The sequence below is a fragment of the Atta colombica genome, unplaced genomic scaffold, assembly GCF_001594045.1.
Source record: "Atta colombica isolate Treedump-2 unplaced genomic scaffold, Acol1.0 scaffold293, whole genome shotgun sequence".
Lineage (NCBI taxonomy): Eukaryota > Metazoa > Arthropoda > Insecta > Hymenoptera > Formicidae > Atta > Atta colombica.
In genome coordinates, this window is record NW_017259396.1 from 1,132,028 (window position 1) to 1,146,739 (window position 14,712).

The 14,712-nt window shown below is 32.9% G+C and overlaps 3 protein-coding genes across 5 annotated transcripts in view; 1 reads left to right on the forward strand and 2 right to left on the reverse strand.

Annotated features, from left to right (window-relative positions):
• LOC108690033 (fumarylacetoacetate hydrolase domain-containing protein 2) overlaps positions 1-5,114 on the reverse strand; it is an 8,745-nt gene extending 3,631 nt beyond the window's left edge. Inside the window, exons 1-3 of one of the 2 annotated variants that reach the window (XM_018197097.1) lie at positions 4,842-5,114; positions 2,750-2,911; positions 2,178-2,213 (exon numbers count right to left, since the gene is read on the reverse strand). In XM_018197097.1, coding sequence (XP_018052586.1) covers positions 2,178-2,213; positions 2,750-2,911; positions 4,842-4,990 — 347 coding nt within the window. In that variant the 5' untranslated portion in view covers positions 4,991-5,114. The remainder of the gene's footprint in view (positions 1-2,177; positions 2,214-2,749; positions 2,912-4,841) is intronic. The other variant, XM_018197098.1, reaches the window with a different exon arrangement.
• A 687-nt stretch (positions 5,115-5,801) lies between these two features.
• Positions 5,802-8,707, reverse strand: LOC108690062 (39S ribosomal protein L35, mitochondrial). Its single transcript, XM_018197145.1, has 4 exons — positions 8,588-8,707; positions 7,152-7,311; positions 6,913-7,050; positions 5,802-6,104 (listed from the first exon to the last, which is right to left on the reverse strand). Exons 1-4 carry the CDS (start codon positions 8,616-8,618, stop codon positions 5,873-5,875), a joined length of 561 nt encoding a protein of 186 aa, XP_018052634.1. The 5' UTR covers positions 8,619-8,707; the 3' UTR covers positions 5,802-5,872.
• The window catches only part of LOC108690061 (MICOS complex subunit Mic60), a 43,055-nt gene continuing 36,988 nt past the window's right edge, over positions 8,646-14,712 (forward strand). The window contains exons 1-9 of one of the 2 annotated variants that reach the window (XM_018197143.1): positions 8,646-8,778; positions 9,166-9,251; positions 10,090-10,155; positions 10,348-10,566; positions 10,646-10,683; positions 10,881-10,988; positions 11,059-11,269; positions 11,350-11,761; positions 11,911-12,045. In XM_018197143.1, coding sequence (XP_018052632.1) covers positions 8,734-8,778; positions 9,166-9,251; positions 10,090-10,155; positions 10,348-10,566; positions 10,646-10,683; positions 10,881-10,988; positions 11,059-11,269; positions 11,350-11,761; positions 11,911-12,045 — 1,320 coding nt within the window. In that variant the 5' untranslated portion in view covers positions 8,646-8,733. The remainder of the gene's footprint in view (positions 8,779-9,165; positions 9,252-10,089; positions 10,156-10,347; positions 10,567-10,645; positions 10,684-10,880; positions 10,989-11,058; positions 11,270-11,349; positions 11,762-11,910; positions 12,046-14,712) is intronic. The other variant, XM_018197144.1, reaches the window with a different exon arrangement.

A 14,712-nucleotide genomic window follows, 5' to 3' on the forward strand; every position in this document is an offset into this window, starting at 1 on the left:
ACTAGCTCTAATGATATAATTATTTCTTTAATTATTTCTCTATATATACATCATTTTCAAAATAATAGCACTCCTTTTTGCAAAAATTATTGAAGGAAGGCTTCATGAATATCATCAATAGGAGAAGATGAAATAAGACGAATAATTTACAATTGTAATTTACATTACTAGTAATTTACATTATTATAATTATTAGTAACAGTGATTATTATAATTATTAGTAACATAAATGTCATACAATTTTAAGATACTGCATGCAGTAACTTTTAATATGACTACATTATTATATCATAACATGAAGAATGTATAGAAAACATTCAACTTTAACAGAAAGAGATTTTATCTCTCTTTTCTAAGTAAAATGAAGTTGTACAGAGAAACATTCATGCTTGTTTTCTTGGCGTACACGAACTGTAACAACGAACGAAAGCGATATTGCATAAATGAATGTTCTATTAGAGCGAATCGATTACTATTTTTATTACTTATCCTAGTTTGATAGCTAATCATATTGTCTGACGTGATTGATAAATTCAATTTTAAAATAAATAAAAATATATTTTATACGATCGAGCAGATAAATAAACGCTAAATAAACTCTATTCACTAAAGCGTGCTACTTTCACTTAAGAAATTTCAGCTGTCCCAAAGAAGCTTGACGGACTGCCAATTGGCAACAGAACGAGGCGCCTTCTTGAGTTAAGGCGCACAGACTTTTGCACATAACATATAATGCATAAAGCATAAAAAAATCAACTAATCAAAATCTTTAATTTTATGAAAAGGAAAAAAATGAAGGAATGATTTGGATTAGTTCATTTTTCTTATGCATACTTGATGTGTTATGCAAAATTGCGCTCTCGTCCTTATTAATAGCTGCATCTAATTGAAAGTTAGTACATACAGTGATAAGACTTAATTGTTGAATGTCGCGATATAATGCGTTATGCGAAAGCTCAAAAACTTTCAATGATAGCAAAGTGACGAGACTGTGGATACAATCAATAGATGAGATGTTTGTCGAGACTTAGCCGAGATCGATAAGTTGAGCAGGAAACATGCAATGCACGATTTATAAATGTCACGTGATAACGTGACGCATAGTAATCATCCACTAATGATTGGAAATAAAATCTGCGAGAACACTTATATTTATATATTAGTCACGCGACACGTTTTTTAATTGTTCAGGGATAATATATAGATTGGTAATAAATTCTCAAGTATATATTTGTAATGTTGTTTATTTTGAAGCTTATATAAGCTTATGGCTACGTTTATACCGTGCCCTTAGTCCGCGTATACCTATACAATAGATATTTATTCTGTAGGAATAAAGTCATCTATCGTTTAGGTCGCGGTCTAAGCGCACAACGTTTACATTATTAACTTCATAGTCAAATTATGAAATTGATTTAATTTGAAAAATCTTTTGTCCTAGGAATTTTTGTTCTCGTTATCCCCGAATCACATTATTTGCAGAAAATATGAGAGTGATTTTGAAACAGCGGTACATATGCCATGATATAATCAATATTATAATGATAGCGCAACGGCAGAATTTTTAATCGAGTACAAATAAGATAGCTATCATCTTATCAATTGGACATACTGACATTACTCACAAAATTATTGATAAAGCGATAGCAATTTTATTTTGTACACGATTAAAATTCTGTCGTTGCACAGTTATTATATTATTGATTATATCATTGTGCTATCGTGTTTCAAAGTCACTCACATTTTCTGTCAACAGTATGAAAACCAAAAATATCAAACCAAAAATTATTTAATACGAATTTATATTTTTCTTCTATTCGCAGAGAGAAGAAAAATTATGTGATAGGATTGTAAGAAATTCCTTGAGTGCACTTGTTTTATGTGTACTTTTTCTCTAACTTTATCGCCTTTATCGCGAATAACAACTCGGAATTTAGTTAATATATCTGTTAGCAATGAAAAATTCTATAATGTAAAATTAAATATAAAAGAACTTGATAAGGCTATATTGATAACAAAAAAGTTCAAAGATGACTCGATATATTATGCCTAAAAGAGGATCAACGGTATATGTGCGTAAGCGAAGAATGTAATATTGTAACAAGTAACTAGTCGAAAGGAAAGAAAAAAAGGGGAAAACTACTTTATCACACGAACCGAATTCCGAAAGCACCAACCTCTCTACTGCCTTCCTTAGGTCGAAATCGTCGTCCCTGGCGAAATAAATGTTCACGTTGAGATCGGATATTTTTTTCTCTCACATTACCCGTTAATGTAATATCATATATCATCTATATGTACTAAAGTCTAGAATTCTAGATTCAAGGAAAAAACTTGTGAAATAACCCCAAGTTGAACTTGTAATTATATTTTTTCAATTAAAAGACATATTTTTCCAAGGTATTCAACTGGAAACTTGTCTTAAAAATAATATATATAATTGAGAGTAATTATGATATTAAAGAGTAACATTACTCTGATCTTGTTGGTTATCTATTCCAAATCACTTTCTAATCATAATCTCTCTACAGTCTAATTTAATTTGGTGGGAAGTATCTACACGTCATTAAATAATTACAAATCGCGTCAAATTCGTACAAATATTATATATCATATTATAATATTATTGTAATTATCATACATTGACATATCATCATTAGTTTTCGCAAATATTTGTATTTTGTATGATTCTCAAAATTCCTTGAGTTAGCCCGGATTTAGTTATTGATTAGTTATTGAACTCTCCTACCTCTTGGCCTTCTTGAGAAGATCGTCACCGCCCTCCAGAAATTTTTTCAATGTGTTCGGTATTCGCGAATCAACCGCGGACACGGCGATAATATCACCTCCCTGCTTCAGCTGGACCCCAAGATGTTGCGGGCCACCATTTTTGTTTGCGAATTGAACGAACCTGCGAAAATATATTGTGATTAACGCCACGTTAATCGATCAGGAAAATCGTGAGAACCAGTCGGAATAATCGTTACATATGATATAACTTTCTAACGATAACGCGTTTATTTCATGCTCGCCACGAAACTACGACAAGCGGTGAAATCCAAGGAAATCATATAAAATTAATTAATTCACATGCGGAAATCTAATAATTATGTACAAGAAGTAGGAAATAAAAAATCAAATTGTTTATTTCCTTCTCATAGAGCTCTGAAAATATTTTCAAAATTTTTTCAAAATTTTTTAATACATATTTTCTCATGTTGATAAAAATAGTTGGTAATAATAGCGCGCGCGCGCGCGCGCGCGCGTGTGTGTGTGTGTGTGTGGTGTGTGTGTGCGTTAGCTTTAAAAATATAGTTTAATGGTCTGTGATATAATGAATCCAATTTAGAAAAATATACATTATGTTATATGCTTTCATAATTCAAACATTTCGTAAATTTCACATTTCAATAACCGAGTTTTCCAATGATAAGAATCACAATTACTGTTTTACTGCATTACAAAAACTATTTTTCAAACTAAATGCAACTAATAATATGTTTCATTAAAATTTCTAAAATTATGTAGATGCCTCCCAGAAGCCTCTAATTATTTATTATGAATCATTTAGTGACATTAACATCGATTTCACTTATCATCCCCAAACATGTGATCTTCATATAAGGAAGAAAAAGAGATTTTTTAAGATTTTTTTTAGATTCCAAAGACGTAACTCCGAAGGCATGCTCTTTTAATAGGTAGACAACGTGACGTATATTACATGTGACTGTTGCGTCAGGTAGACATGAACAGTTGAATCGTAAAATCGGATCGAGTATCACAAGTGTCTAAAGACAGTATTCACAATTTGATCGGAAACTTTTACATTGAAATAAGTATACGAATTGTAATTAATAGTTGTTTAAATAGTTCTAAATAAATATTTAAAAACACATTTATTTGGTACAAGAATCATTAATTTAATTATTTTTATTAAATAAATATTTATTTATTTTAAGTAAATGTTTACTTAATGCTTAAAAAATATATATTAAGATTTACATAGTAATTTTTTCAATATATCAATAAGTTTGATTTCAGAGAATCTGGAAATAATATATTCAGCAAATCACATAAAAAGAATTATATATATAGAAAAAGATAAATAATAAATTAAATTGAGATTAAAATGCTATATAATCGTTTTATATTGATTAAAGTCATTATCTTATATAATGACTTTAATCAATATAAAACGATTATATAGCATTTTGACATCCTTAGATCTGTTTTTTACAGCTGAACTAGTGTGTACTTTCTGAAATAAGTGTACATTTAAAGTGAAATAGATATATGTTTGAAATTTGATCAAAATGAAAAGGCAAGTTTTCTAGTGCTGTTTTAATGCAAAAACAAAAAACAAATTTCTTAACCCTCTATCTGTAGTCTACTTTTTTAAGCACACCGCACAAACGAAATTTCATTCTCTAAAATAGCAATTGTTAAAAATGACGGAGTAAATAAAAGTTTTAATATTTGAGTTAAAAAACTATTTGATAATGACAGAAATGTTGGAAAATAATCCTGAATTTTTCTACATTTTTTGAAAATCTAGAATAGTAAAAAAACTAAAAAAGTCTAAATATATTGCAAGGTAGGAAGTAAAAAATGATTGCAGATGGATGATCAAAACGATCTTAAATATAATCGAATACTGAATATTGTCATAAAATCAGAACAGCGCGACAGCGAGGTGTTCCTTTCATCAGAGGTGTTGCATCCAGCACAACGAAATCGTGGAACAACGATATAATTATGATGTTCGAAGGCTCAATTACCCAAACGCACAAGATTCCATATATCTGTTGTACAGCCCTGAGTTGTACAATGTATATGCTCACCTCATATCGAGCGCACAACTTATGGAGAAGTTTCTGCTATCGGTAATGCTAGCAACGGCAAAACACGGACTGCCCTCGCTCTTCCCGCACGCATTAGCGATCGCGAGACACGTTCTCCCTAGTAGTCGTAATTTTCCGCGATATGGCATCTTTTAACGCGTAATTGATAGGGAAAGTGGGAGAGATATGCGAGCAGAGAACGAGACAGGGAGCAAAAAGAGCTAATCGGTCAATGAAAGTCAAAAGCAACCGAGAGACACGAACACCGTGAAAGACGAGACGCAACTGAGAAATGAGAACTGAGGCCACATAGGCCGTCAGGCCACGCTCTCAGTTTTCGCGAGTGTCATGCACGCCTGTCACGCGGCATGTTAGAGATCCAACCACGTGATCTCCTGATAAAAAAAAAAGAAAAAAAGACTGATTTACGCAATATTTTAGACATATTGATGGAAAAGAAAAAAAAAAGAGAAACGTAGAGAATTATTGAAGGTTCGCTAAATAAGAACGCTCGCGAACTGATGAATATGACGTTGCAAAATATATGTAATCTTATCATTTTAAAGCGACAAATAAATAGCTCCAACATTGGCGATAAAAAACGTTAGAACCGTTTATATTGTCATCAATTTTGCATCTAATTAAATACGTGAACTTTATTGTAATAGGAGAAAGGAGCGAGAAATTGCGAAGAAAAAATTTGTGTTTTCCATAATCAATATTTTTTGTTATGTATATGTATATAATATTAAACTAATATAATAATAATAATATAAATATTTAATATTTTGTTTACTAAAATCACAATCGATAAACATGGATATGTATGATAATCTAAAACACTATCTATAAATATTTATACAGAATATTTTATGATACATCCAGAAGAATAGACAGTAGCATTGATTACGTAATAAATATAATTAATATTTAAGTAAAAGAGAATGCGGTCTGTTTTAGCATCATCTTTAATATCATTTTTAATATTCAATCAAAAGTTTACAATGTAGTAATTAACAATTAGATAATGATTAAGGTAATGGTTTTCTCCGAGTGATTCTGAATTCTTCGCGATTGTGATATGGTTCGTACGGATCGTCAATATAATAGTGCCGCCTCTTCCAGTACTTAGATACCATCTTGTCCAGAAGCGTCGACTGTGTGGCATTACAGAACACATGTCTCCTCAGCCTCTTCTTTCTGGCAAACGATTTTGTCCATAGCTTATTGTGTCGACCTGTTCTTGTTCTGATCCAGATACCCCTGCAACATTTTATTTTATATCTCTTGAAATTTTGAGTTTCTACAAATGGCTGATATTCGTTCTTGAAGCCCAGTTTCACAATTCACAGTTTACTCTTAACCTCTTAATCTTAGAATTGGAAAAAGATAGAGAATTTTAAAATTGAAAAGAGAAATAAATTGAACCTCGGTTAAAAATTAACCGAGTAAGTTGTGAAATTGGACTTAAGTATTCAAAACCATCTTAAATCATAATCTTAGTATATACAATTATTTTCCAATTCTTTATTACACATGATGAGTCATTTGTATTTCAGATTATTTTTCATCATCTTAATAAATATAGAAAAATTATGAAGTGATCCTTCCATATATTTTAACATCTTTCGAAAGTATCAATATCAGACTACTCTTCGCTCTGATAAAGTGAATTATGATGACGTTTATAAAATGTTGGCATTCCAAAAGAGGATAGCTTCTATAGAAATCCTCATTGTGGAATCAAAAAGTATTATCTTTAGATTTGTATATTTGTATAATGATAAGATTGTGTATATTTAAAGAAATTGTATACGAATATTTAACTAATTACCTGATGTGATCTTAGTTTTTTAAAAAAAGAAATGTTCAAGACATGATTCAATCAATAATGTATACTAAAGGTTAAAATGCTAATGTGGTTTATTATGTTTTAAAACTTAAACATCTTAAGACGATACTTAAAACGATCTCAAATATAAGTATCAACCAATATGATTGTTTAGAAATATTTGATGCAATCTATAATTTTTGATATTGTTATGTACTTAATATATTCTTGAAATATTACCAGTGCAATCGGTAGAAACGTGTTAGGACTGTCTTCACAGTCTGCCGCTTTCCTTTTGACATAGTAAACTTGATTACAGTTCTTACTGGAATATTAATAGGTTCTGCTGGCAAAGCTAGATTTTCTGTTGTCACATGGCTGAAAAGATAATATTACTTTCACATAGCAACTTAGTATCTTAGTATCTTACATAAAAATCAACACGTTTCACAAATCACTTCTGCAATATTCTACATTACTTTAGTAGTGTTTTATGTTGCGTAGGTCCGACAGCTGCCCATTTCTGGACAGCAATTGATAATGCTCCAAACTCTCTGTATTGTATGGAATTCAAAACGGAATTACATTTTGAAGTAATGCAATTTGTCGCATTTATACTCGTTGTCCTTGTTCCGATTCCTGAAAGAACACTAAATCCAGTATGTGTGCTTGCAAGATAAATCACAAAACCAACGAAAAATGTCTTATATTTTAAATGTACACTATTGTCAGAAAATTTTGAACCAATGTGATGTAATCTTAAAATACATAATTTATGGTAAAATTATAAAACAAATAATGCAATCTAGTAATTGTGTTTTTTATTTAATGATACCTTCAGGGCCATATTACGCTATTGAAAAATAAAATTGGACTTGCGGATATTTTAAAAAATAAATAAAAAGAACATAAAATTAAGTCTTTAAAACGCTTGGTCTTAAACTTTCTGACATAGTGTATGTGATAAAATTTAATTATGCTTGAGTGTTTAACATGTATGTACAAATAGAATGTTAAACTCCAATAAATACTAATTAAAAGTAATATAAATCAATGTTATGATTTCACATTTGATGATAGTTACATTCAGCAGAAAAAATAGCTTTACAATTATTGTAAAATTCTTTAATATGATTTGAAATGTATTTATTAGGTTTAAATGCATGAACTTTATAAATTTATTTGCTAGGCTGGAATCTATAAATTTTATATATTTAAATCCAGTGAGGACGAAACCAATCACACTAAAGAATTTTACAAAAGTTACAAAGCTATTTTCTCTGCTAAATATAGTTAATGTAACTGTTATTGAACATACATGTATTATATTACATTTATATTGTTCAATATGATTATAACATTGATGTTATGCTACTTTTAGATGGTGTTCACTGGGAGTTGTTTCGTAGATTGATTTTTTCGAATTGAAACATACAAATTATATGGGAATTGTTCAGTATGATTATAATATTGATGTTATGCTACTTTTAGATGGTGTTTACTGGGAATTGTTTCGTAGATTGATTTTTTTCGAATTGATCAGATTATATGGGAATTTTTGCGTATTGATCTACACTGAATTAAAAAAAGAATTAATTAAATATGATAATGCTACGAATAAAAAATGCCCAAAGAAGATGTAGATCTCGACGTTCGTGCGAGACGAGAATCCTCAAGTGGACGTTCAAACACGCGCCGGCGTCCTGATTCCGCAGCGTTCCTTCCGCCAGCCGCGTGTCATGGTGACCGCGGCGAGACGAACCTAACCTTCTTACGTCTCGCATCCCGTTGTTCGCGACGCAACCAGACGTGAAATCGCTGGTGTACCATGATGCAGCGCACGGCCGACGCGTGATAACACCTCGCGACGTGGTCGTCGATCGCAGGATCGGCTGCAGACTACGTTTATACCCACCTCGCAGCGCCGCGCTCACGGCACGCAACATTCTTCTTTTCGCGCAGTCTGGTCCGTCCGGTCTGGTCCGGTCTCCGTCCAGCTGTTCTCCCTGTGCCGTCGTTCCCCTTTTTCCGTTGGCTGCCTGACCATTCGGAACTCGAAAGATGTTCCGAATTGGATTAAAATTTCCTTACAACGGTCTGAATCGGGTACGTAATCACGTGCGAGAGGACCGCAGATGGGCGAGACGCGATCGTCCGGGTAAAACCATCCGTGTTAAAATACCGCGAGGAATCGTCGCGCAGCGACCGCATGATGACACGACGGCGTGACATCTTGTCTTCACGACAGTGTCGCGCGACGATCCCGCGCCAACCGACTCCACCGCCGTCGGCTATCGCGCGTTCATCGATGGTCGACGACGAGCGTCATGTAGGATTAGCTACAATAACGGCAATCCCGGGGATCCGCTTTCGTGAACGTCCGACCGCGGCCAACGTTTCCCGGCTCGCACGTCACAACACAAAGATGGCTTGTTTTCAAGAAGGCTTACATAATTCCAAAAGCTTTGATCTCAACATCGTTTACCCTTTCAGGTAAAAAAACACGGCTCCTCCAGGCCACATCTAACCGCCAGGTACTACGAATCGCGGGCGCGCATCAAGTACGAGCCAGATGGAAGGTGAGCTCTTCAACAGAAGTTTAAGTCTGGACAGGTATCATTGCTTGTTAGACCTGTCATTATTCAGTGGAGATCTCGTGAAGTGCTCGTGCTTTGTAAATCTCAAAACGCGAATGACACTATGTTATTTACGAGCAATTTGATGAAATCGGAACGTGGTAAGGTTATGTCCATGCATATGTTTTTCTTAAATAAAGACTGATGAGTAATCTTATGAATGGCATCTGTCATATTCATGATTCTATCACCACTGTATTTGACAGGTTTGTTGAGTCATTTTGACAAGTTTGTTGGGTTGTTACTTGATACAAGAGTTGTCAACCTTTGAACAATATAATTTTATTCAAAAGGTTTATTCTTTTTAGTTGAACTCTTTTACAATTTATCTTTCCTCATTTTCTGTCCATATTAAAGAAAGAAAAAAAATTAACATACAAAAAGTTTATCTAAGAACAGGCTTAATAATTTTCTGATATATGGATTGTGTATCTGTATGTATATCTGTATCTGTATGTTATGTCGCAGTCAAAGGTGTGTTCTGACTTCCATCTGGGTGCTTCTCGGATGTCATATCATTCTCGTTTGACATTTGTTAAACAATCTGGAGACACAATAGTATCTCGACGCTAAAACATAGCGCGAGACATAAGGATGACATGATACCTGAAGAACACCCAGATGGAAATCCGAACATGTCCCAAAGTGTTAACTTTAGTAAATGTATATACTAGTCAATGTATCTAACTACAACAGACTATAGTAAGTTTATATACATTTACTGAGTTAATGTTTTGATTGTAATATATACACAAAAATATAGATTTTTATATTTTTTTAGACTTTGCAGGGATGTCAGATTTATATCCAGGTTTACTGGGCCGAGGTATTCGACCGCACCAAAAAGGTATATACAGAACATGAATTATAATATTTAGCATATTATTTTTTAAATTAATGTATATATTTCTGTTACCTTTCTATGATCTTATATATATATGCTAACTATTCGTATAAATTTGTTCATATTACGACAGAAAAATAAAGTCATCAATTTAATCACTAAATTTATTTTAATTACTTGCGTTTCTCATAACAGCATCAAAAGTCAGGGATCAGGAATACTGATAACTCTAGGCGCTGTAACAATAGGTACCTTAGGAATATTAACATATGCAAAAGGAAATCCAAAGGTTCGAGCTGTCCTCGAAGGATGGATTCCTGGTACAGATGAAATTATCCGAGTTATCTTTCAAGAAGATAAGAATTCCAACTATTTTGACTTTGTATTTACGTTCTTCGAAACGATGAAGCAGACGTAAGAAAATAAAAATTATGTATAATATTAATAATTATCATATTAATTACTTCATTGAAATAGGAATATTTTTTTACAGAATATTAGGCATGTTCATCAAAGAAGCATCAGAATCAGGTCAGACAAGACATAAGTACACAAAAATTGTAGAATATATACGTGAGTCCTTAACTCCTGTCCATGCCTTATTTTTTCCTGGTACTTTCTCTTCTAGCCTTCTTTCATCTAATTCCTTTTTTCGATTCTTTTTAGAATTACATACTTAATAAATAATGTTCCCACTAACTTTTAACAATTGCATGTATATATTATAGCGCCCAAGCCAGCTTTTAAACCACTGGTCGATCACAAAGAAGCTTCTATTAACAAGAATCAAACCGAAATTCGTATTAGTAAAGATAAGGGCGAAAAAGTCGATGTTGGTACGTTTGCATTATTTTTTGTTTTACAAAATTTAAGTGGAAGATAATTAAATAATTCATACTTTTATAGTGACTGAGAAACCAGCGTCGCCTGTCAAAACTGTGCGCGATGAATCAATACCACAAAATCTCATCGAGTTAGAAACATACTGTGGAGAAGCTGCTGGTAAAGCTATTGCGGCCTATCAAAAGGCAGTGTATGCGCTTCAAGAATACAATCAGAATGTTACCAAAGTGATTGAAAGTGCTGGCACTACAGTAAACGGAGTCGTCTGGCAAAGGTAATCATCGCTGTATGCTTACATAATCGTTTTACTTCACTTGTATATCGATTATATAATCAAATTTGTCACGTTTGCAGATTAAAAGAGGCAACAGAAAAGAGAAAACAGACTGTACAGCAAGCAGAAGAACACGCGAAAGATGCATTAGATTCGCTTAAGCGTATGTACAATTCAATCGATGAACCTGTACTTGAAGCGGCCGCTCACATGAAAACGGCTGCGAAGCGAAATATTAGAAAAATTATGGATGATGTGGACGAAGCTAAGAAAAAATACATCGATGAATTACAGAGTAGTAACATCGCGGAGCGCTATTGGAAGCAGGTTCAAGCAGCACGAGAGACTTTCAATGAAGAATTGCATATTCTGTTTCCCAATATAAATATTCATGATAAGAAGTTGTCTGTTAGCGAAGAAGCCTTCGATTTATTCGTCTTGCATATGTATCACAAAGTCAACAATCTGCAAAAAGAGCTGGCGAAATTAAGAGTGAGTTTTTAGCATCATTTAATGTAAATATTCTCTAAATTTATATTTCCGAAATGCTTTCATGCGAAACCACGCGATTTTTGCATGGAGTTAATATTTTAATATTGCGTTAAAAACAGTATTTTCAAAGAGAAATTATTTAATTACAGACAGTCAACGAAACTAAAGTGAAAGCGGCACTGAAGACAGCGGGTGAAGACTCAACTCAAGAAAAATTAGACGCTCTGGTCAGCCTCGAAGTTAATCGAGAGAGACTTGAGTTAGAAAATAAGCAAGCAAAAGAGGTAAGAAATGTGTTTAATATATTTTTAGTTTGAAATATTGTAACTTGAAATATTTTAACTTGAAATATTTTAATATATTATTAACTTGAAAATCGCGAGCACAGAAAAATATTTTATCTACAGAAAATTAATTTTAAATTTCTCAGAATGACGTACAAAATTTTAATATATGTTAATCATATCTAATTTGCGAAAGTAATTTGCGATCTTATCCCATGTAGTATGCTGTTGTATTATGTCTTCGTTCTGCTGTAGAGAGGTGTTAATTCTGTAATGCGCATATACATGTTTGTAACGAGAGAAGCAATATATCCGAGCACGATTCAGATAGCTTCAAAGCGCCTTGTTTGGCGTGTAAATCGTACACTGGCCGGTGTTGCATGCTTTTACGTGCTCACCATCTCTGTTCTCTTGGTATACAAATACAAATAGATGTGAGCTTTAGCGCCATTATTAATGTTGCCCTAGCATTTAGACGACTTTGCATGGCCACGCGTTCGCGCGTGAAATCTAGTCATTACAGTGCGGATATATTCGCGCGAATTAAAGAGAGATGGCGTAAAAGATTCTTTTATTAAATCCGCGATGATAAGTGTGAAGTGCAAAAAATTTCTGAGATTTCTAAGAAAATGTATTTCTCGATGAAAGGGAAAAATGACGGGAAAAGAGAAGAGGCAGTTAAAAACCGAGCGATGAAAATGGTGGTGCTTAAGTTGTAAAGCGGACGAATAGAGAGATCATGATGATAAAATGGGCCTTCATATTAAAGCGTTGGAAAATAACGGAAGAAGAAAGAAACAACGGTTCACTTTAATCATAGCCGCTTTATTACATTTCAAGATCTCTCAGCTGAATAGCTCATATAAAATAATATTCGATCGTTGCTTCATAAGCAGTTTATAAGATTTTATCGCGTTTTTCAACTTTAATAATCCTTTATAAAATATATTCTTTTTCTTATATTCAATAAGAACGTACTAACTTCGTGAGTCAAATTGAAATCGAATCGCTTTCCACATTGAGTTGTATGTTGTATTCAGATCGGGGCACAGGTGCATCGGTGTTTTGTTCATATCTGACGAATTTAAAGCAATGTGGCACCGTGTGTAACGTCACATACGTGATACACCGAATGTGTCGCGTCAGAGGATGGTCTCGGCAGTACTAGTCCCTCATGGTCCTTTTATTTATTTCCATTTGGCCAAACGCCAATATTTCGACAGCAACGGGCGATATTAGTCCCTTAGAGTATACGACGTTTGTATGCTACCAGAGGTATTCGCTGAGGAACCATTGTGACTCACTGTCCTCATAGTTGTTCGACAGCTCTTTTTCGAGCTCCCTTCTTTATATCCTCGTCGGTCTCTAGTTACCGTCGAGGACGCACCGTCGAATATAAATCTTGTCGAATCGATCCACGCGGACTTGCACGATCTTTTGTTCTCGTTTCGAACGGGAACAGCGGTGTTCTCTAATTGCTATTTGTCTACGAGCTTCCGGTACCGCTCGTTAACATCCGGTCGAATATTTTATCGTAAATGCATCACGGATAGGCGGCCGTATCGTCAACCGATCTTCCTGCGTCATCCATTAAATTACATATATATATATATATATATGAGAAAGATAACGGAATTAATTAAATGGTAATCGTTGCATAATTTGTTCATAAGTTGCCGTTAACAAATGATCATTCGTTCCGCTACAATCGATGCGTACTATCGAGGCAAATGCAATGAAAATATGTCATTGTCGTCACGAACTTTGCATTTGCACTGCATTTTGTCGCGTAAAGAGGAATCCTCTCTTGCATCATTTAATTAATGTAGTTTCGCCTTGGAAAAACAACTCGCCGACTTCGTCAATGCGAACGACTCTGAATGTTTTCCTTCTAACGTCACGAAAGCAAACAGCAAATTCACACTGCAAATCATCAGTAAAATGAAATCGATATCAGAAAGGGCACAGGTCAAAATTTTCGAATGAGTTAATTAGTTTTTCTTTCATTTATATATTTGAATTTTGATCATGTTAGCGTTGTAGAAAAACATTCTAAATAGAAATGAGTACTTCATCATTGCACAATCAGAAAGTTATCAGTTTTTTTTTAGAAAATATATTTTTATTAAAAACTATTCATTTATATACACACACATCATCAAATATAATTGAAACAATTTAAGTAAAAATTGTTTTTTTAAATTTTATCTTCTAGAAATATATAAATATACAGTTGTTCTATTTTATATATTGTATTATATAGACACACACAACATTTTACCATAGATCTATTTCTGTAAATTCTATATTTAATAATAATTCTTTAGATTTCGTAACTGTTGAATCTGAAGAATTATTGTTAAAAAATATATTGTTATAAATATTTTCTAAACTCTTGACCTTGAGTATAGATGTATTTGTATATGTGTAAACATACTTTATTACAGTTACTTAAATGTATTTTTTTTTCTATGACAGTGTATTTTTTTCACGATAAGAATCTTCAGATTTAATAATAATTATTGAATCTAAAGAATTATATAAAAAAAATAGATTATTATGATATATGTATAGACATTTTTTAACTATATATAAATAATCCCAAAAATATCCATTAAAAAAAAAATTTCAAACTTTTGACCTGGAGTGTATCTATATTGAATGAAT

Bases quoted from the DNA above. Each gene is read 5' to 3' on its own strand.
- LOC108690062 (XM_018197145.1), bottom strand. From the start codon at position 8,618: ATGTTGCGTGCCGTGAGCGCGGCGCTGCGAG. The intron at 7,051-7,151 runs GTAATGTAGAAT...TTATCTTTTCAG, and splicing joins CAACATAAAACACTACTAAA to CCATGTGACAACAGAAAATC. The intron at 6,105-6,912 runs GTAATATTTCAA...AAAATGTTGCAG, and splicing joins CGTTTCTACCGATTGCACTG to GGGTATCTGGATCAGAACAA.